Source organism: Ailuropoda melanoleuca, chromosome 7 (assembly GCF_002007445.2).
Source record: "Ailuropoda melanoleuca isolate Jingjing chromosome 7, ASM200744v2, whole genome shotgun sequence".
In the NCBI taxonomy this organism is placed as follows: Eukaryota; Metazoa; Chordata; class Mammalia; order Carnivora; family Ursidae; genus Ailuropoda; species Ailuropoda melanoleuca.
In genome coordinates this window covers 65,588,187-65,611,559 of record NC_048224.1, presented here as the reverse complement: position 1 = coordinate 65,611,559, position 23,373 = coordinate 65,588,187, and the positions used below count along the sequence as shown (strand labels likewise).

General features: G+C 37.3%; 1 protein-coding gene across 6 annotated transcripts in view; it reads left to right on the top strand.

Annotated features, from left to right (window-relative positions):
• MIPEP (mitochondrial intermediate peptidase) overlaps nt 1–23,373 on the top strand; it is a 190,736-nt gene that overhangs the window by 68,809 nt on the left and 98,554 nt on the right. For all 6 annotated transcript variants that reach the window (XM_034664985.1, XM_034664986.1, XM_034664984.1 and 3 more), the window contains 4 exons: nt 8,055–8,208; nt 9,862–9,939; nt 10,541–10,745; nt 12,559–12,668. In XM_034664985.1, coding sequence (XP_034520876.1) covers nt 8,055–8,208; nt 9,862–9,939; nt 10,541–10,745; nt 12,559–12,668 — 547 coding nt within the window. The remainder of the gene's footprint in view (nt 1–8,054; nt 8,209–9,861; nt 9,940–10,540; nt 10,746–12,558; nt 12,669–23,373) is intronic.

The following is a 23,373-nucleotide window of genomic DNA, read 5'->3' as shown; positions in this document are numbered from 1 at the left end:
TATTTCTTCTCTCAATCCATGAGCATGGAAGACCTTTCCATTTCTTTGTGTCATCTTCAATTTCTTTCATCAGTGTTTTATAGTTTTTGGAGTACAGATCTTTCACCTTGTTAAGTTTATTTCTAGGTATCTTGTTGTTTTTCATATAATTGTAAATGGAATTGTTTTATTACTTTCTCTTTCTGCTACTTTATTATTAGTGTATAGAAATGCAACAGATTTCTGTATATTAGTTTTGTGTTCTGGAGCTTTAGTGAATTCACTTATCAGTTCTAGCAGTCTTTTTAGTGAAGTCTTTAGGGTTTTCTATGTATAATATCATATCATCTGCAAATAGTGAAAATTTTACTTCTTCCTTACCAATTTGGATGCTTTTCATTTCTTATTCTTATCTGATTGCTATGGCTAGGACTTCCAGTACGATGTTGAACAGTAATGAGAATGGGCACCTTTGTCTTATTCCTAATCTTAGAGGAAAAGCTCTCAGTTTTTCACCATTGAGGATAATGTTAGCTGTGGGTTTTTCATATATAGCCTTTGTTATGTTGAGGTATGCTTTCTCTAAATCTACTGAGAGGTTTTTTTTTTTTTAATGATTTTTTAAATTATATTATGTTAGTCACCATACAGTACATCCCCGGATTCCGATGTAGAGTTCGATGCTTCATTAGTTGCGTATAACACCCAGTGCACCATACAATAAGTGCCCTCCTTACTACCCATCACCAGCCTATCCCATTCCCCCACCCCTCTCCCCTCTGAAGTCTTCAGTTTGTTTCTCATAGTCCATAGTCAATCTACTGAGAGTTTTTACATTACGAATGGATGTTCTGATTTGTCAAATGTGTTTTTTGAAGATTTATACCTGAATATTTTAGGGTAGGGTTTTTTTGTGTGTGTGTGGTGTTAATATAAATGATATTGTGTTTATAATTCCAAATTTCAGTGTTTATTGTTGGTATATAAGAAAAGAATTGATTTTTGTATATTAAATTTGTATCTTGCAACTGTGTTATAATTGCTTATTAGTTCCAGGAGTTTGTTAGTTCTTTGGGAATTTTTACATAGATAATGATGTCATTTGTGAACAAAAGCAATTTTCTTTCTTTCTTCTTTATCTCTAAAACTTTTATTTCCCTTTCCTGTCTTATTGCATTAGCTAGGTCCTCCAGCATGATGTTGAATAGGAGTAGGGAGAAGAGACATCCTTGCTTGTTCCTCATCTTAGCAGGAAAGCATCTAGTTTTCTCACCACTAAGTATGATGTTAGTGCAAGTTTTCTGTAGGTGTTCTTATCAAGTGAGGATGTTCCCCTGTATTTCTTGTTTGCTGAGAATTTTTATCTGAATGCGTGTTGGATTTTTTTCAAATGTTTTTTCGAATCTATTGATATGATCATATGAGTTTTCCTTTTTAGTCTGTCAGTGTGGTAGATTACATTAATTGATTTTCAAAAGTTGAACCTGCTTTGCAAATGTGGAATAAATTTTGGTTGGTCATGGTGTACAATTGTTTATAATTATAATATAATTGTGTACAAAACAATTTGATTTGCTAATATTTTCTTGAGAAAATATTTTTGTATCTATGTTCATGAGAGATATTGGTCTGTAGTTTTCCTTTCTTGCTGTGTATTTGGTTTTTGTTAAGATAATGCTGACCTCATAGAATTAATAAGGAAGTATTTTCTCTGCTTCTGTTTTCTCAAAAAGATTGTAAAGAATTGATATAATTTTTTCCTGAAGTCGGGTAAAATTTACCAGTGAATCCATCTGGGCCTGGTGTTTTCTGTTTTGGAAGGTTATTAATTATTGATTCAACTTCTTCAGTAGATAGAGGCCAAATTAGATTATGTATTTCTTCTTGCATGAGTTTGGGTAGATTGTATGTTTCCAGGAATTGATCCATTTCATCTAGGTTTATCAAATCTAGCATCAAGTTGTCATAATAGTCCTTTATCTTCCTTTTATGCCCATTTTATCAGTAGTCGTATATCCTCTCTCTTATTTCTGATGTTAGTAATTTGTCTTCTCTCTCTCTCCCTCTTAGTTAACCTGGCTAGAGGTTTACAAATTATCTTGATATTTTCAAGGAATTAGCTTTTGGTTTTATTAATTTTTTTCTATTAATTTTTTCTATTCAATTTTATTGGCTGCTGCTCTAATTTTTTAAAAAAATTTTTTTTCTAATTACTTTGGATTTAATTTGTTCGTCTTTTTCTAGTTTCCTAAGGTATTAGCTTAAATTATTGACTTTAGATCTCTCTTTTTTCCTAACATATGCATTAATTGCTTTAGAATATTCTTGTAAACATTGCTTTCATTGCATCCCACAGATTTATATAAGTTGTATTTTCATTTTCATTTTGTCCAAAATATTTTAAAATTTTCCTTGAGCCTTCTTTTACCCATGTGTTAATGAGGAGTGTGTTGTTTAATCTCTAAATATTTGGGGATTTTTCAACTATCTTTCTGTTACTAATTTCTAGATTAATCCGATTGTGGTCTGAGAGCATTTATTGTATGATGTCTCTTCTTTTAAATTGTTAAGATGTATTTTATTTCCCACAATGTGGTCTCTCTTGGGTGATATTCCTAGTGATCTTCAGAAGAATGTGTATGCCACTGTTGTTGGATAAACATTGTCTAGATGTCTATTATATTCAGTTAATTGGTGATGCTGTTCAGTTCAACATGTCCTCACTGATTTTCTGCTTCTTGGATCTGCATTTCTGACAGGTGGATGGTGAAGTCTCCAACTATGATACTGGATTCCTCTGTTTCTCCTTGTAATTCTGTCAGTTTTTGCCTCATGTATTTTGATGTCCTCTTAAAATGCATTAAGACTTTTATGGACAGTAAGGATTGATATGTCTTCTTGGAGAATTGACCCCTTTATTACTATGTAATGCCCATCTTCATCCCTGATTACTTTGTTTTTTCTCAAGTCTGCTCTGATTGAAATTAATGTAGCTACTCCAACTTTCTGTTGTTTAGTGTTGGTATGGTATAGCCTCTCCATTTCTCTACTTTTAATCTATCTGTATTTTTACAATTAATGTTAGTTTCTTATAGACAACGAATGATTGGGTCTTGTTTTTCTCAACTTTGCTGACATTCTCTGGTTTTTAATTGTTATATCTAGACCATGGATATTTATTTATTCTTTGTTTTTTATTTTTATTTTAAAGATTTTATTTATTTGTGTGACAGAGGGAGAGAGAAGGAGGGAGAGCACAAGCAGGGGGAATGGCGGGCAGAGGGAGAAGCAGGCTTCCCGCAGAGCATGGAGCCCAATGCAGGGCTTGATCCCAGGATCCTGGGATTGTGACCTGAGCTGAAGGCAGATGCCCAACAACTGAGCCACCCAGGGGCCCGTCTTCCACCCTTTTCTTTAACTGTCTTCGACACACTTTTCTTTTTCTGCCTAATGGTTTTATTTGAGTGTTTTATCTGATTCCAGTTTTTCCCTCTCTCTTTTTTCCAACTTTTAAGTATTTGCTGTTTTAAGTGTTTGCTGTTTACACTGTAAGTCCATCTCAAATAATACTGCACTGCTTCATGGTTTGTGCAAGTACCGAGTGCTTCTTTTCAGTCCCTCATGATATTGTCGTGCATTTCACTTATCTATAAGCTATAATCTCCTAGTACATTGTAACTATTATTATTCTGAAGAAGCTGTTATGCATTAGATCATTTAAAAATAAGAAATAAAAAGATTTGCTTTTATATCTTCCATTTATTCCTTTTCTAGCACTCTTGCTTTCTTTACATAGATCCAAGTTTCTGATTTCCATCATTTTCCTTTTTTTTTGAAGAACTCTTTTTAACATTTCTTGCAAGTCAGGTCAACTAGCGAGAAATTCCCTCAATTTTTGTTTGTCCAAGAAAGTCTATTTCTTCATTGAAAGGTAATTGAAGGTTAATTTGAAGGGTAATTTTATTGGAAACAGGATTCTAAGTTTGTGGGTTTTTTATTTCAATGCTTTAAGTATTTCCCACCACACTCTTCTCTATCACATAGTTTCTAAAGAGAACGCAGATATTATTCTTATTCTTGCTCCTCTACAGATAAGGTGACTTTTTTCCCCCGTTTTGATTTTCTGCAGTTGAAATATGGTATTCCCAAGTGTTTTCTGCCCTGTGTGGTGTTTGTCCTTCATTTGGAAAGTTCTCAGCCACTATTACTTCAAATATTTCTTCTGTTCCTTTCTCTCTCTGTTCTCCTTCTGTAATTTCCATTACATGTACATTACATCTTTTGTAATTATCCCACAGTTCTTTGGGTCTTCTCTTCTTTTTCATTCTTTTTTCTCTTTGCATCATACTCCTGGAAGTTTTTAGTGACATTTCTTCAAGCTCACTGATAGTTTTTTCGGCCATGTCCAGTCTACTGATGAGCATTTCCTTTGATTCTTTTTTAAAGTTTCCCTCTCTCTGTTTACATTACCTATGAATCTTGTGTATTTCCTTAGAACCCTTGGCATGTTAATCATAGTTGTTTCTGAATTTTCAATCTGGTTATTCTAACATCTCTATCATACATGAATCTCATTTTGATGCTTGTTCTGTTTCTTCAGACTGTGGTTTTTGTCTTTTATTGTTACTTGAAATTGTTTGGTGAAAGTTGGACTTGAAGTACTCACTGGCTGGGAGTCAGTCAGACTGTGCTTACTTTTGTAGTAGCTGTGGTGTTGGAGGCTCAACTTTTTCTTTTCTTTCTTTATTTATTTTGGTCTCTGATGTTGTATTTGGGTTTCTCTGGAGACTTCTACTTAAATAAGATCTGAGCTGTGCAGTTTTTCAGTTGTATTCTCCTGTTATTTTACAGGATCCCTGTTGCTGTGGTGGTGAGGGTGGGGTGGGAGGGATGCATTCTAAAGTTCTGTGATTAGGTCTCAGTCTGCTATGGAGCCGGTGCCCCTCAGCTCTGACTTCTCCAAGTGCTTTTCAGTTTGCCTTCCCTGCTTTGATGGGACGGTGGGATTGGGTTGGATATTTCTTTTCTTCTAGGTAAGTTAGGCTCTGGTAAGATAATTTCTTTTGAGGGCAGCCTTGTTAAGAATAACAGAATGCTCTGGTGTATTTCAAAGTGGCTGTTTTTTCCTTTCCCCTGCTGGAAGCATTGGGAGAATTTTTCTCCATCTTTACTGTGAGAACCTGGTAGGGCTCCTGGAGGTAAAACTCATGAAAGTGTGGGGACCCCCCCCCACCTTAAAGTGGGCCGCCCTGGGGTTTTTAACTCAGATTTTTCTGCACTGAGCCTCCAATTTGTCAGTTGTAGTTCAAATTTTCCTACCTTAGTGCTAGTCCACACTGGTGAGTTCTGTAAATTGTAATTCTCTGTATTTGCCTGCTGGTCTTTATATTTTAGGGGGCAGCAATTTGCTCTGTGACCTCGGTTCTCTGCTGGATACAGGAAGAGTTGTTGATTTTTAGTTTTTTGGGCATTTTACTTGTTGTTAGGATGGAATAATGCCTTCTAGGCTCCTTATATGCCAGAACAGACACCAGAAGTCTCCATTATTTCCTATTTTTATAACACATTTTCTCCCCCTTTTCCATGATGTCCCTATCTTTCATGCCCTGACAGCTCTGACTTTTCTTTGTCTTCCTTTTTATTTCTTCATCTGGAAGATCTGCTGCTGACCGTCTTCTCACACTGCATCACCCTTTTCCAGTAACCTGTCTTCTACAGCTTTAACTAACTCCTGAGCAATGAAGCCTCAGTCTTAACTGAGTATCTGACATCTTATGGGCACTTCACAGTCAGTGTCTCCAGAATTGAATTTACTTTCTGTGACTCCTCTCTTCTTTTCCCACAACTGCACCCCACCCTCCTTTCTTCTCCCACAAAAATACCCACCCTCCCTTCTTTCTTTTTCCCTGCTTTGTGCTCTGATTAAATGACTCTGCCATCCCATCCATCTGGCTTAAGCCAGAAACCTGTGTGTTATTCTAGACCATTCTCTCTCATTCACAACAGTCCCAAACATTTTCATCTCAAAGAAAAACAAATTCATATCTGCCTCCTCATCCTTGACCCCACTGCCTTTGCTTATGGTCAGGCCCTAGTTTACCGTCTGCTCTCCCCGCCTCTCCTGCATTCCTCCCTCCACACTGTCAACGGTGCAGTGTTCCAGAAAGCATCAGATTGCTTCTCTGTTGCCTACAAAAGCAGTCTCCCATGTCTCCCAATCTGTAAACAATCTGCTGAGAGTGTGGACGTACTGCATTAGAAATTTTGTTTAAATTTATTTTTATTTCAACTTGTAAAAATGTATCCTTTTTTTGTTTTGAAATGTAGTAGAACAGCAACACATGAATATAATTTATAAATATACATATATGAGGTTGAATACTTAAAAATTCTTTTAATGATTGGAGTACATAATCAAAAAGTTGAGAGACCACATGCCTCCAATATGAAATCCCAATCCCTCAGGTTTATGTCTGAGGCCCTCAGTTCTCTGGACCCTGCCCACGTGTGTCCAAACTCCCCTCCCTCTCTTTTCCCGTTGATCCCCTGCATCATGAACTGGCTCATATTTAGCCACTGGTTTCGAAGTTTCCAGGCTGCTTCATGACTTCACACTGCTGCTTCTCCCTGGAATTCCCTTATTACTTCTCCCTGCCCTTATTCCTCATCCCCACCCCACCCAGCAGACTCCTATTTCTGAATTCCTTTCTGTGACCCCTTCCTGTTTCTACCCTCTCTTCCACAAGTGAAATCATCATACCCTCTTGCTGTCCTGCTGTCTGTGTCCTTCTCTCAGTCCTCTGACCGTGTCTCTACATCTACTCTGCTGCTGTCCCAGGCTAAGGAGAACAGAGTCGTCTGTCCTCCTCTCTGCCTCTTTCACAGTGAGCCCCTTAGAGACAGACGCTCCCCTCATTCCTTACCTCCAACAGTAGGTTTCTTGACAGCCTGCACAAGTATATGAATCAATGAGCAGGGGCATATCTTTCACCAGGGAGGTTCTGTTTTTATGAAAAATTGATCAGGAATTAAGCTGTAAATTTGTGGATTTCTATAGTCAAAATCTCTTTTGTGGTGTAATTTATACATGCTCACTAAATCCAGTCATCCATTTAGTAATAAGCATACGTTTGTATATGTTCTGGATGCAAGTTTATATATATTTTGTTTTAACTTTTATTAATTAATTTTTCTTGAAGTATAGTTGACACACACACAATGTTATGGTAGTTTCAGGTGTACAACATAGTGATTCGACAGGTTTATATGTAAACTACACAAATGTAGCTACCTTCTGTCACCATAAGTACATATTTTGTTAATTCCAGGGAGTAGAAATGGAAGAAGCACCTACTATTATTCTAGAGCCGTTCTTTCTAGCTGTGGTCATAATGTTTGGCCTGACCTCATGACTCAAAAGTGACCATTGACATCATATATTCTGGATGTACTTTGGCTTATGTTGCAAGAGGACATAAAAAGCCATTTTTGAATGAAAATAATTAAGCTTGCCAGTATGTTATGCTTCATTTTAGGTATATAACTGTAAAACAGATGAATGAAGATCTGATGGTTTATGTTAGAGACTTTTTCCAGTAACAAATATTTTACTAGAGATAAGATTTAAAATCACTTAGTATGCCTCAGGACTTGAATTTGTTTGATACAAGTCACAATTTTTTAGACTAGAACATTTCATATTTCATTATAGCTCAAATTGCTAAGATTCTGTCTGTAGGTATGCACAGAGGAACGTGTATAGTGTGGGTAATTGAGATAGATTGGTTAATTAAGTCAGTGCAAGTAAATAACCTGAAAAAGATGAAGTTTAGGGAATGGTGTGTCTACCTTAATTACTCATTACTAACATTACTCTTACTACTAAGAAGTACTACTTACTACTAAAAATAATGAGACTGCATTTCTTCTGAAAATCCCTTGAAAGATAGAGATGTACCTTTCTGCTTTCAATCCTTTTTTTACCTATCATGATCCGAAATTTTAAATGAAGAGTTAACTGAACTTACCTTAAGGAATTGAAGTAAATAAAATTGAACCTCTTTTCTTTTTTTCAGGTATAATATTGAGCCCAGTTTATATTGCCCATTTTTCTCCCTTGGAGCGTGCATGGAAGGCCTAAATATTTTGTTTACCAAACTGTTAGGAATTACATTATATGCAGAGCAGCCTGCAAAAGGAGAGGTGTGGTGTGAAGATGTTCGCAAACTGGTAAGCAGTCAGTTAGTGCAGAGTTGCGCTCCCTTATCGCTTGGGTTTGGTAATTGAGTTAATAGCAGTTCCATCTTCAAGTTAGCTTTGCCCCGATGGAGCGTGTCTCACCTTATTTCTGTTTCACAAAAAATCCAGGTCACCGCTTCTGATTTATAAAAAAACATTTTCCCCTAAAATCAGTTGTTCCCTCCAATTGATAGAAACATATAATAGCGGAGTGAATTCTCTGAAAGAAGTTTTTTTAGGGACTTGATAGAAAGTTGAGTCTCTGTATGTTGACAAATTCTGGTTAAAGAGAAATTTGTCATTACTTTTCATATTCCTGCAGTGCTCATTGTCCCTTTTGGTTAATTCCAGAATTCATTGCATCTGTCACTTTTCGTTTTTTTGCAACCCCCTTCCCATCTTGTAGGAACTTATATTTGCATAATATATTGATCTATATCCTGTGTTCTAATGTGAGCTCAAGACTGGCATCTACCCCTTCTCCTATTAGAGCCCACATATATGAATATGTTTATTTTTTCTTGATAAGATTGTGATCTATCACAAAGGCTTTGTGTTGTTGCTGTGCTGTTTTACTTTCTGCCTATATGAGTACCACGCTGTACTCTGTTCACTGTATTTCAAGGAAAGAAAGCTATCTTATGGTCTCCTGGCTGTGTTCTGTGAGAGAACGGGCGTGGTGATAGAATTGAAAGGCTAGAGTAGGAGCACACTTGATCACCGCACTAATTACCTGATCACTTGTGTGTCGTGCACATCACAAAGTGATGGAGACCGATAGAGTGCAGAGATAAAATGAAAGAAAAACTGGTAAGAGTGAAAGGACAAAACGCGAGTAATGAAAAGTTTCCCCCATTGCAGAGTGTGAGCCCCACCAGGCTTCCCCCATTAGAGTTTGAGCACACCAGGCTTCCCATGCTGTGGAGTGTGAGCCCCCCCTTGGGCGGCACGCTTTGCCAGTTTTGTTCACTTTTGATATCCGAATGCCTTGATAAATTCCAAGCACCTAGTTGGTGCATAAGAGATACTTGTTGAACTAATAAATATATGCCTGCACGAAGTTGTAATGCATAAAGCTCAGGTTGTCTGGGGCAGAATTCTCAAGTTGTGACAAGGCAAAGGAGGCAAGCTGGAGGCCAGCTGTTGAGCTCTCCATGAGCCGTGCACCTTTTATAGGCCAAGTTTGAGGGAAGAGAATAAATAATGATATACTGATCTTCAACTGAAGCCAGAAGCAGCCTTCTGTTGTATCTGAATTCAAGGGTTAGCATTTTGGGGGGTATGTCCCCATTGTAAGATTTAGATCTAAAATTGTCTAGCCAGCACTTGTTCCCAAGTGTATGGGGAGGTTTGTGAATGATCTGAAGAGCTGGGTTTGGTCTCGGTGTCGTGAGGCACTGGCAGTCGGGACAGAGGGCTCGAACAAGGAGGGTTTCCTCTCCCGGACAGAATCCCCAAATCAAAATCCTCTGAGAGATGAGGGGACACTAGAATCTATTTCTAGATCATGTGGGATGTAGAAAGTAATAAGATGTCTCTAGTTATGGCTCTGAATGTTTTATATTTAGATTCTTGTTAGGGATGTCTTTCCACTTTTGGAGTTTCTGATGGCTTCCTTCATCACTAAATGTCATTTTTTTCCAGGCTGTGGTTCATGAATCTGAGGGATTGTTGGGGTACATTTACTGTGATTTCTTCCAGCGAGCAGACAAACCACATCAGGTGATGCTTTATGTGACTTTATGTGATTCAGTGTTTCCAAGACTCAGTTTCAGTTTTCCCATCCGAACAATGAGAGAGCTGTCTCAGGGGGTTATTATGAAGAATAAGTGATACAATGTATGTGAATCTCAGCCTTTTAGAAAAGTTACTCCAAATCCCTCCCTTTGTGATAGAGTTCATTGCTTCTGAGTGATAAAGACAGTAGATAGAAGTGTCTCCCAGTTCATTGCCCAACACATAGAAAGGGGTCAGTAAACCTTAGCGTCCCTCCCCACGGTAGCTTTGTGTCTGTCCCTTCCCACTTGCTTGTGTTCTGTTGAGCGTCTGGGTCTAAACTGGTATAGCATCACCTCAATACATATTTTTGGAGTGAACGAGTGAATGAATCAACACAAGTGCAAGGGAGTACTGGTGTTTTAAAAAACTGAAAATTTTAGCAAAATAAAAAATGTTAGGAAAAAGTTTCTATAACTAAATAAATGGAAAAATAGAATTAAGGTAAATTGAAGTGAGACATCTTGGTTTAAATTTATATTCATTAAGACTATTTTATTCTTCAGATCACCTAATATTTTCTTCTCCGGTTTTCTGATTCTTCAAGGATTGTCATTTTACAATCCGTGGAGGCAGATTAAAGGAAGATGGAGAGTATCAGCTCCCAGTCGTAGTTCTCATGCTGAATCTTCCCCATTCCTCAAGGAATTCACCAACTTTATTAACTCCTGGAATGATGGAAAATCTCTTCCATGAAATGGGGCATGCCATGCATTCTATGCTGGGACGTACCCGTTACCAACATGTCACTGGTGAGCCATGAAGAGGGGACTTCTGTTTTATTTTAAATTGGAAAAAAAAAGCTCTTTATTTAGAAAATCTGATCATTTAACATTGTCAGGTGGTCATTTATTGCAGGTTGCCTCATCTGTTCCTTCTGGTTGTTATGCAACCCGATCGTCTGACATTTTTCTCCTTCCTTGCTAACAGTTCTGAGGAGTGTTTTAGTTGTCTTTTGAGTTTGCGCTTTTACATTTTATCATGTTTTATATGGAATTGAAGTTTTTGGCTATGTGTGTGGGAATAAATATGTGGCTCCTTAGTACCTAGCACAGAGTTAGTAAGTGAAAGAATATTGCCTCTTTTTCTCCAAAATCAGTTAGAATACATATTAAAGCATGCTGAAAAAATATTTTCCTATGCTTTCCCTCCTGTATAAAATGCCAGTCTTTCATGCTGGTATGTGGCCATATTTGGTGATATTAAATGTAGACTTTCCTCTTAGTTGTCTCATCTCTGAGTCTTAAGCTCACTATCCTAATGGTCAGCTTTAGATCACCTGCTAAATTGCTTTTAGTTATTCATTAACTAACTTTATATACATAGTATTTTGGGAGAGAAGAAGATATTTGAAAAGACTATAGATGAGCTGGACAGAATCATAAAATGTCACCAAAAAGTTCTTACAGGATTTATTGCTTTAAGTTATTTTAAGTTTAAAATACTGCTTTTCTGCATTGACTTTGTTATAAGAAGCAAACAATGATTTTAAAAAAGGTACTTTTAAAACAAATGAAAGGTATGGGTAAAGAAGAAGTGACATATATACATACATACATATATATATATATATATATATATATATATACTATGGAATTGTACTCAGCCATAAAGAATGAGAACTTAACCATTTGCAACAACATGGATGGAGCCAGAGGGTATTACACTAAGTGAAATAAATCAGACAAAGAAAGACAAATACCAGATGATTTCACTTATTTGTGGAATCTAAAAAACAAATGAACAAATACACACACACACACAAACCCAACAGATTTTTTGAGGAAGATTTTATTTATTTATTTATTTATTTATTTATTTATTTATTTGACAGAGAGAGCGAGAGAGAGAGCACAAGTAAGCAGAGAGGCAGGCAGAGGGAGAAGCAGACTCCCTGCTGAGCAGGGAGCCCGACATGGGGCTTGATCCCAGGACCCTGGGATCGTGACCTGAGCCGAAGGCATACGCTCAACTGACTAAGCCATTCAGGCACCCCCAGATTTTTAAATACATAGAGGGAACTGGTGGTTGCCAGAGGAGAGGGCATGGGAGGATGGGCAAAATAGGAGAAGGGGATTAAGAGGTATTAACCTCCAGTTATAAAATAAGTAAGTCATGGAGGTGAAGAATACAGCATAGGGAATAGAACAAACAAACAAACAAATAAGTGAAGGATAAAAGCATTTGGTGGTAGAATTCGGTGAATTAATATAAATGGTATATTAATTGTAAGAATGTTTTAATTTGTGTCTCTTGTATAGTCCAGCATAGCTGAGGACGGATTTGTTTGTAGAGGGTGTGAGCCATTGCTTTACAAGGTGTTTTATCCAGCTGTGCAAATATTTTGTTTTACTTTTGATATATAGGAAAATATATGGGATTATAATAAACTTTTCTACAAATATGTGCAATAATTTTATAGAAGTAAAATATTGATTTAATGAATTAAATCTTATCATAGTTCATCAGAAGTCCAAATAAAAGTTTTAAAAGACTACATAAAAAAGTAAGATAAATAAGTTGATTTGATTCATGCCAACTTTTTTTTTTTTCCCCCCATTTTAGGGACCAGGTGCCCTACTGACTTTGCTGAGGTTCCGTCTATTCTGATGGAGTACTTTGCAAATGACTATCGAGTGGTTACCCAGTTTGCCAGACATTACCAGACCGGGCAGGTAGGGGAGAGCACCACCGTGGTGCCATCGTCTGGGTGATGGCGGTCCGCTTTCCTGGCCCGCCGTGTAACGTGGAGCTCCTCAGAACTCTGACCCTCTCTCAGTGCCAGAATCCGTCCACCTTATTTTTATTTTATTTTAATTTTTTTTGCCAGTCAATAGGATCATAGTGTTGACAGAGAGCTGCTCTGTATTCTGTACTATGTCCTCACAACCATTTAGTCCTCATAACCATCCCCTGAGGGAAGTGCTTCGTTCCTGTTTTCCAGAGGGGGAAACAAGCGGACTCTGGAGAACAGGCCTTCAAACCTGCCTCGCTTCAAAAAAGCCAGTGGTCTTCCGTCTTTTATTTATGTTTCTGAGTATTTGTTCTCTTGGTCTCAATTGTTCCAGTGTTTTGTAAAGCTGAACGACCTGGCCATATTTTCCCCTCATGCCTTGCACAAGAGGTCTGAAAATTCCTCAACTTCAGGGTTTCTATTTCAATATTGGATTTAAAGTGGAAGTTTAAAGATTTTTAAATTTTGTAAAGTAAGAAGACAATGAGAGATCTCTTATGATGAGTTGGCCATAACCGACTATCGACATAGTGCAGTGTACCGTCCATATGTACTTTATGAAAGATCTTTCCCTTCTCGGAGAACTTTAATTATATAATATCACATTAGTTAGTGTTTCCCTGCTTAGATTGTACCTCCTTGAGTGCAGGTGTGAAATTATAGTCATCTTTGGATCCTCAGCACTTAGAATCCCACAACACAGAAGAAGCACTAAAAGAAATTATAAATGAAGGAATGAATGGAATCAGAAAAAGCACCAAATCCACCTTTATGTGTGACCCTTTTCCTAATATGATTTGGTCAGTTCTGATTTTTGGGGTTGATTTCATCTAACTGTTCTTGTCAACTGTAGAATAACGGAGAAGATTCTGGCTAACTAATCTGACTGGGTCTTCATCATAATCTATCTCCGTTACTAAGGTGACAGGATTGAGATATTGGTGATCAATTAGCTACGTGTCCATTAACCCGCAGCGATAACTCAGCCAATAACAGAAATGCAGGCCATCAGATAGTAGCACAATCTGCCCATGGGTTCACATTTTGGGATTTGGAATGATCAGGAAGGCCTGATTAAGTCTCTCCTTTGGTGCTTACTCCCCTGTTGCCCTTCGCCTGTTGTGGGGGAGCAGAGCACGCCGCATGTTGGGACAGAGCTACACGCACGGGGCACAGGACCGTGAAGGACAGCCCCGTGAACTTTGCCGGGGACACTGGGAGAGGTTTCATGCAGGAACTGCTGGAGGAGCCAGGTCTGGAAAAAATATGTGAAGGGGGCAGTTTGCCAGTCAGCTCTCAGCAACCCCTTTCCATCTCATTAAAATATATTTATTGAGAACACGAAGGACATACATAGGTCCTTCGGTCAGGAAGTAGTTATTGAGTTTTTATTATGTACCAGGCACTGTTCTCAGCATCTGAGAAACAGCCAGGAGTAAGTGAAACAACATTCTGACACTCAAGGTCTTTAAATCTCAGGGGAACTAAGACAGTGCTAAAGACAAGGTTATTCCAGCCCAAAGAAAAAGCCTGTAAAGTCATGGAAAAATCTGAGACCATGCAAGATGCTGGTAGTGGCAAGAGCAGAAGGAGGAGAGAGGGGAGACGGAAGAAGACACTGGAATGTTTTGGTTTTTAGAATTCGCTCCCAGTCTCTGCAGTCCTCTTGCCCTTACACACTTTTTAATCCCAGCTCATTTACTAGACCACCGTTTGTGACTTGACTAGTTTTTCTTGGCAGTGTTTACACTGAGCTTTGCTCTCACACTTCCTCTTGGGAGTTGTGTCTGGTCCTCCTGGCTCTCAGACAACTGTGCCCCAACCCATTTTCTCATTAGCCTTCGGCAGGCAGCTTCCCTGGGTTCCATCTTTGAACTCGTGTACTCACTTAGTCCTGAGCAGGGCTTAAGCGAAGGCTTGCAGATATGTAGTGAAGCGATGGGGAGGACCAGAATGAAGGCATTGGCCTTGGGGGGCCTGGAGAAGCAGTGTTCAGGAGTGACTGGAGACTTCATTGGAAGGGTTTGAGGCTAGTTGGCTAAGACAGATGAGAGAGGGGAATCAAAGATGGAGGCTCCGTGAAAAGAGAATTCTGGAAGAGGTCCAAGTTTGAGGAAGGAAGATGCAGTTCTTTTTTGGCTGTATCCATGGGGCCGTTAGTAACACAACTCTGAAATCCAGAATCAAATAGAATCTGCAGCATGTGGGGTAACTGGTATAGAGTTGGCAGTTAAAGTATAGCCTGTGAGAGGAAAGCAGGAGATGTCTGAAGAAGCAGCATCACCAGGCAGGGAGCCGTCTGAGGAGCTCAGATTGCCAAGGGGATCTGAACACTGAGCTCAGAGTTACTATAGAAGCTCACCGTGGGCCTCTCAGAGTAATACAGCAAAAAGTTAAATCTTGGCCTGAAATTCACCACAATGACCAAAGTAAGTTTTAAAAATGTTCTCTATTTACAGAACAATCAGAAGAGCAAAGAAAGGCAAGAGCCACTGCTTGGAGGGTAGTGTAATGTCCCAAAATAGGACAGTTCTTATTTTATTATGACATTCTTCCGTAAGAAGAGCCATTTTTGAGTAAGAGAGTTTCAAGAAAACAGTATTAAGTCCAAAAATACACTTCAAACTAGATGAAACAGGAAAGAAGCAGTAAGCCTCTTTGAATTAATTCAAGTTTCAGACTCACAGGGCATGTCCAGTGGGCCAAGGGGGCTTGTAGACACAGTCTCCGAAGAATTTAAAATAGTTCTGCGATTCATATGGAGAACAGAAAGAGTGCCAGGAGGCAAGAAACGTGTAAATGCCTTGTGTTTCACAAAGGGCTTGCCTCTTCTTGTCACTAATTAAGATACCAAGTGGCTAGATGATTTCATTTTAAGGGCAGTTCTAGCCTTAAGGACAAGGAGTTAATTCCCTGAAATCCAAGGCTTTGTAAATAAATGACATTAAAGCCCGTAAGAAGAATAACTGGGTTGCATCTTTATGCTTCATTTCCTATTCTGCTATCTATTAGGAAAGGATTTTTTTTTCTTTCTTACCATCATGTGGTGTATTCCAGAGAACTCTCAGAGTAAGGATAATATATCAGTGACTTATTAACACCTACAAGTTTTTTTTATCTGAACTAGATGCATGGCATAGCCAATGAATTCCTTGTGGTCGAGGAATGAGAAGTATGCTTATCAGATTTGCAGGGGCCGTACAGCTGTCAGAGATAACAAATGCCAGAGGTGCTCATTTCAGATTCACAACTGTCTTGACAAGCTACAACATCAAAGTTAAAGTGGAATTTCTTGTCCATTAATCTTAAAATTAATAACACAGGTAGAGAAGGAGTACAGACTTGGTAGCGGCTCATGTGGAAAACTCCCAGGTTTTTGGACACGGTAGACTGAGCCCGAATCAACAGTCTGATGGGATTTCCCCATCGATCTCCTACCGGCTCAGGCTACGTTAGGGAGCTGTGCCATCCAGGGAACTGAAGGTTACTGTCTCTCTTCCCTTCTCAGTGCTTCTTGCTTCCCACCTTGAGCTAACCCCTTTTCACTTGCTCCCAGTAAGTGGAAAATTATCTGCAGGTGGCCCCGTGCTTCTGGAAGAATGATCCTTATTCCCCCTTAAACATTGTAAGATGCAACTTCTTTTTAGTTGTACTAAAAATAATGTAAAAGTTACCATCTGAACCATGTTTTGGTGTGCTAGTCAGTGGTAGGAAGTACATTCTTAGTTTTTGCTCCCGCCCCCACCATCCATCTCTAGAACTTTCCTCATTTTACAAAACTGAAGTTCTACCCCTGTTAAACAACTCCCCAGTTCTTCTCTCCCAGCCCCCAGCAACCACCTTTCTACCTTCTGTCTCTATGAATTCGACTACTCCAGGTACCTCACATCAATGGAATCCTGCAGTATTTGCCCTTTTGTACCTTAGCATAATGTTTTTAAGGCTCATGTTGTAGCCTTTGTCGGAGTTTCCTTCTTTTTAAAGGCTGAATAACATTCCATTGTATGTATAGATCACATTTTGTGTGTCTCTTCATCCATTGATGGATACTTGGGTTGCTTCCGCAGTTTGACTGTTGTGAATGATGCTTCTAGGAACATGGGTTTACAAATACCTGCTTGAGTCTCTGTTTTCAGTTCCTTTGCATATATACCAAGAAGTGAGATTGCTGGATCATATAGAAATTCTATTTTAAATATTTTGAGGAACCACTACAGAGTTCTCTACAGTGGCTGCATCATTTTACATTCCTACTCCACTCATTGTTGAGCACAAGGTTCCAATTTCTCCATATCCTCATCAACACTCGTTAGTTTTGGATTTTTTGGTAGTAGCCATCCTAATGGGTGTGAAGTGGTGTCTCATTGTGGTTTTGATTTTCATTTGCTTAATGGCTAGTGATGTTGTTGAACATCTTTTTATGTGCTTTTTGACTCCTTGGATATCTTCAAAGAAACGTCAGTTCAAGTCTTTTGCTCATATTGTAATTGGGTTGTCTGTTTTTTTGGTTGGGGAGTTGTAGGAGTTCTTTATGTATTCTTAATATTAATCCCTTATCAGATATATGATTTGCAAGTATTTTCTCCCATTCTGTGGGTTGCCTTTTCAGTCTGTTGATTGTGTCCTTTGATGTACAGTTTTTAATTTTGATATAGTCCAGTTAATCTATTTTTTTCTTTTGTTGGCTGTGCTTTTGATATCGTATCCATGAAATCATTGCCAGATTTGATGTTATGAAGCTTTTCTTGTATGTTTTTTTCTAAGAGTTTTATAGTTTTTAAGTCTTATGTTTAGGTCTTTGATTTATTTTGAGTTAATTTTAGTAGATGATGCAACTTTTTTTTTCTTATTTTAGTAATTCTGAAACTAACATTTCTTGTTAGCTATCTATTTATTTATTTAATGGCCCCCCTCCCCATCTATTATAAAATTACATATACATTTTTTTTCTTTTTTAACAATTATTGCATTCCTGGATTCAAGGAAATAAGATAGTCTTAGCCCCTACCCCAAAGTTAAAAATGCTATGCATTTCCATAATGTAGTCTAAAAGCCTGACGCTGGACTCTCATCCTATATATCCCCATGAGGAAGCTAGGCTGTCTCTGACTCTCAGATTATTTGGAGTATCCAGAGTTTTTCTCATTGTTATTATACAGGCAGGGATGAAGATAAAATATATATTTCTTATATCACAACATCACATCACCCTATTTCCCTTCAGCAGTATCTGCCTCTGTTCCCTTTTGTCCATAGTTTCCAACAAATAATTTCTAAACCCCCTACTCCCCACCCGCCCCACACTTGCATTGTTCCCATCTTTTCCTACAATACCCTCTCTGCATGTTGTATGGAGCAGGCTGCAAACCCAGTGTATTTCAGTGTGTACTTGAGTATTTTGTTCAGGGTGGGATGACTTGTTTTGCAGTGACATTGATGAGCTAGAAAACATTCTGAGGAGTGGCCTGCTGCATTAGTATAAAGTTAGAAACCATCTCATATTAGGAATGGTGTACGACTAGAAAAAATAAACTGCAGCATGTTGTATAATATCTGAAGGATGCCATGTCAGAGTAGAAAGTGTAATTGTTCTACGTCATTCCAGGAAAAAACCAATGGTACTGGTAATAGTGGGTGGGATCATAATGAAGCAGGTCAGTAGATTTTTTTCTCATGAGTGATTAGAAAGGAAATGCCTCTGAAAGTAATAAACTTAATATTTAATGTTGCAAAATAACATTTGCAGAATGAACAGCTGTGAAACTGCCATCCCACTTAAAAAGTAAAACATTACCATATGCTCCTCTCTGGAAGAAAGGACAGCCCTGAATTCTTATTAATTTTTGCTTAAAAATATTTTTTGCCACATGAGTTATTTATTCATAAGCAATATGGTGTTTGGTTTTGTTTTTGAGCTGTACAAAAGTGGTATTATTCTGCTTATAATCTGTGATTTGCTTTTTCCAGTTATATGCCTGAAGCTCATCAGGGGTGCACGTAGCTGCAGTGTATTTACTTTCAATTGAGTCTAACATCCCATAATTTCTGAAGTCATTCTCCTGTCAGTGGGCACATGGCTTCTTCCAGGTTCTTGCTAGTTCACACAATTCTGCTGTGAGCATTTTTATACCTTTTATATTCATGTGGAAGGCTGGAATTGCTGGGTTTGTAGGGGATGCATGTTTTCAGTTTATGTGGTAATGCCAAATTGCTTTCCAAATATTTGTATTTATTTGCCTTCCTCCCAACAATGGTTCCCATCACACCACATTCTTATCAACATCTGATATTGTCAGAGTTTGAATTTTGCCAGTTTTGTAGTTAAGAAATGCAATGCACCAGCATTCCCTGGCTTTTAAAGTTGAACAGTTTTTTATGTTTTTATGTTTGTTTTTGTTTTCCATCAAGTGTCTCTTTGTCTTATGTGCATTTTTCTGTATGGTGGTTTACTTTTTTCTTATTGATTTCTCCCCCTTCTTGATATGTTAGAACAATAATTCTGTGTTGGGCATATGTCTTCTCTCAGTTTATGGCTTTTCACTTTCTTTATGGTATCTTTTGATGTATTTAATTCCTTCATTTTAACATTGTTGAATTGAGCAATCTTTTCTTTATAGTTAGTACCTTTTAGATTTTATTTGAGAAACATTTGTTTCCTTAAAAGCCATAAAGATATTCTTTTGTTTTCTTCTGAAAGTTTTAATGCTTTGTCTTTATTTTTAGGTCTCTATAATCAAGTTGGAAATTCTGTGTTTAGTATAAGGTAGAATCCAATTTCCTTTCTTTATGGATAGCCATCATCCCAGCACCATTTATTCTTTTTTTTTTTTTTTTAATTTATTTATTCGACAGAGATAGAGACAGCCAGCGAGAGAGGGAACACAAGCAGGGGGAGTGGGAGAGGAAGAAGCAGGCTCATAGCAGAAGAGCCTGATGTGGGGCTCGATCCCACAACGCTGGGATCACGCCCTGAGCCGAAGGCAGACGCTCAACCGCTGTGCCACCCAGGCGCCCCAGCACCATTTATTCTTTTTTCAGTGATCCATTATGGAACACGTACCCATTATATGCAATAATCTGTTTATGGGATTTTTTTTTTTATTTCACTGTTTACATTGTCTGCCCTGATACTGATATTATGCTGTCTGATTACGTCAGCTTCACCAAGGCTTCCCCCATTTGTTCTTCAAAAATTTCTTGTCTATTCTTGGGTTTTTGTGTTCATTCATATATATTTAGAACTAACTTACCTCTATATAAAAAAAAATGAGAAGAGTTTGGTTGGGATTATTAAATCTATGGATAATTTAGAGAGAACTGATAATTTTAAATGTTTTCCTAAGGCTCAACTTTTACTGCATTTAGTCTCAGATGCCCTACTTTTTTGATACTATTATAAATAGTATATTTTTTAAAATTATATTTCCCAATTGTTGCTTAGTGTTTAAAGGAGCTATTTATCCTTTTTGTATATAGATTTTATTTCCAGACACTTTGCTAAAATTTCTTCTTATTTTGGGTAACTTATTGGTAGAATTTGTAACCTTTTTTAACCAGTTACTTCTGCTGCAAAAATGACAATTTTATTTTTCCTTTTTAACCCCTATATCTTTTTACTTCTCTTTCTTGCCTTATTTGACTTACCAGAATCTCCAGGACAGTGTTGAATAGAAGCTGTGATAGGGCATTATTTGCCTTTATCCTGATTTCTAAAGGAAATGTTTTCACTGTTTTACCATAAAGAAAGATGTTTGTTGTAGGTTTGGTGGAGATTGCAGGAAAAGGAAATTCCCTTCTATTTCTAGTTACTTTTTTTTTTTTTTAAATCACTAGTGGGTATTGTATTTTATCTGGTTTTGTGTGTGTGTTTGTGCATCTTTTCAGGTAATTGGGCTGTTCTTTTCCTTTAATCTCTTAATGTAGTGAACATTGATGTTAAATGTTAAACCATTTTTGCATTGCAGGATCAGATAGACTTAGTCCTAAATTATTATTATTTTTAACACAGCTCTGGCTTCAGTTTGCTCATGTTTTTATACAGAGGGCTTTTGCATCTGTGTTTCTGAGAGACTGGCTTGTGATTTTTTTGTCCCCTTGTTCTTCGTTTTGTTAGTATTAAGAGTATACCATTTCGTAAAATGAGTTTCCAAATGCTCCTTTTTTCCCCTTCTGTTCCTTAGGAGTGCTTTTATACAATTGTAATAATCTGTTTCTTGAAACTTTGTCAGAATTCATCTATAAAATCATTCGGGGTCTATTATTTTCTCTGTGGGAAGATTTTTTAAATGACTGATTCCTTAATAGTCCCAGGAGTCTTTGGGCCTTCTTTTCTTCTTAAGTGAGCTTTGCTAAGTTGTAATTTTCTAGAAATTTACATTAATCCAAGTTTTCAAGTTTATTCGCATAAAATTATTTATAGCATTCTTTTATTCTTTTATCCTTCAGATCCTGCTAAACGTGTAGTTAGATCCTTTTCATTCCTAATATCATCCTCTCATTTTTTCTCCATTAGTCTTGGGAGAAATTTGTCTGTCTTTTTAGCATTTTCAAAGAACCAATACACATTTTGTTTATCCTCTTTATTTTGTTTGTTTTAGTTCACTTAGTTTCTGTTTTTATTATTATTCTCTCCTTCTTCCTCCTTTGTTTGTGTCTCTCAATGAAGGTGGACACTAAACTAATTCAATTTCAGTATTACCTAACACTAACGTATCTGTTTGAATTTTAATGCTATAATTTTAAATTGTGCCGATGCAGTGCTTTAGCTGAATGCCGTGCTTTTAATAAAAGTATTTCTAGTGTTGCTGATTTCCATTGTAATTTCTCCTCTGACCCACGAGTTGTTAGAAATACAGTTTAAAAGTTTTAAACCTTTATAGAGGAGTTATTTATCTTTTTCTTATTAACATGTAATTAGTTTACCCAGTATTGATTCTTTGTAGGTTCTTAGTATTTTATGGCTTAGTGTGCTGTCAGTTTTTTGGGAATGTTTTGTTTGTGCTTGAGTACATTGTGTATTTTCTAATCGTTGGATCTTGGGTTGCATACAGTCTGTTGTTAAGTCAGTCTTTTAATTGTGTTGTTTAGATTTTTAAATTTTTTTTTAACTAGCAAAAATTGAGGGGCGGAAATCATCTTCTAGGATAATGAATAGATAATTTTTTCATCTTAGTTTTACCTTTTTTTTTTTTTAAATTAGGACTTTATTTATTTAGAGCCGTTTTTGGTTCACAGCAACACTGAGGAGATGTAACAGAGATTTCCTATCTTTCCCCTACCCCCCACACAGGTGTAGCCTCTCCCATTATCAACATCCCCTAGCAGGGTGGCACATTGTTACAGTTGATGAACCTTCACTGACATACCATCACCCCAAGTCCATAGTTTACATTAGGGTTCCCTCTTGTACGTCCTGTGAGTACAACAAATGTATAATGGCAGGTATCCGTCATTATGGCATCATACCCAGTATTTTCACTGCCTTACACATTTTTCTATCTTTTCTTACTCCATATATTTTGAGAATATTTTTTTAGAGGCATAAATATACAGAGTTGTTAAATTTTCCTGATGAACGATTCCTTTCTTCCTCATGTGTTGTCCTCTTAATCTTCGTAGTGCTTCATCTTAAAGTCTATTTTTTTCCTAATAATTTTGCAACTCTAGTTATGTCGCTAATCATTAGTCATATGAGTGACACCTGGCTGTCTCACTCAGTAGAGCATGCGACTTTTGATCTTGGGGTTGTGAGTTCAAGTCCCATGTTGGGGATAGAGATTACTTAAAGATAAAATCTTTAAAAAAAGAAAAACACAGGGGAGTCTGGATGGCCCAGCCGGTTGAGCATCTGGCCTCAGCTCAGGTAATGATCTCAAGGTTCTGGGATCAAACCCCGCATTGGGCTCCCCACTCTGTGGGGAGTCTAGTTGTCCTTCTTACCCTCTGCTTGCTTGTGCTCTCTCTCTCTCTCAAATGAATAAATAAAATCTTTAAGAAAAAGAAAAATATAGTCATTTGATTTTTGAGAGAACCTACAGTTTTTGTACAATTTTGTCCATTAACCACCACTAAAATACTTGTTGCTGTAGTTATCTTTCTCACAAAATATTTATCTAACAATAAATAATAGGAATGAACATTTATATTTTATATGTTTATCATATTTAGTCCTATCTAGCAATGAAGTAAGTACATGGTTATTTACACTTTATAGAAACTGACTTAGGTTAAGTAATTTGCCCATAGGTCACAAAATAGTAACATGGGGGTTGGCCTCTTAGTTTCTATTTATGATCTGTTAATAGATCTATTAGTTTCACATCACAAATTCCTAAAAGTTCTGTCAGTTGCTAAAATCAATATTATAACATGTGGGTGTGTTTTCTCTTTCCAGTTTTTACTGTGGTAGGAAATGGTTTATACTTCTTTTACAGTATGTCTCAGAAAATCACAGACCTATTTCCATTGAAGTGTTATTTTTAGAATTAGAATTCTAGTGCTTCCATTTTAGAACTGTTCTGTGCTGCATCATTATAAGATTTAGTTTGTTGCCTTAGTTTGTGAAAGTTAGCCCAAGGCTAAAATTGCTTAAGATCTATTTCTAAGAAGACAGATAGGCTTGTAATAAATCTTCTCCTGTCACTCTC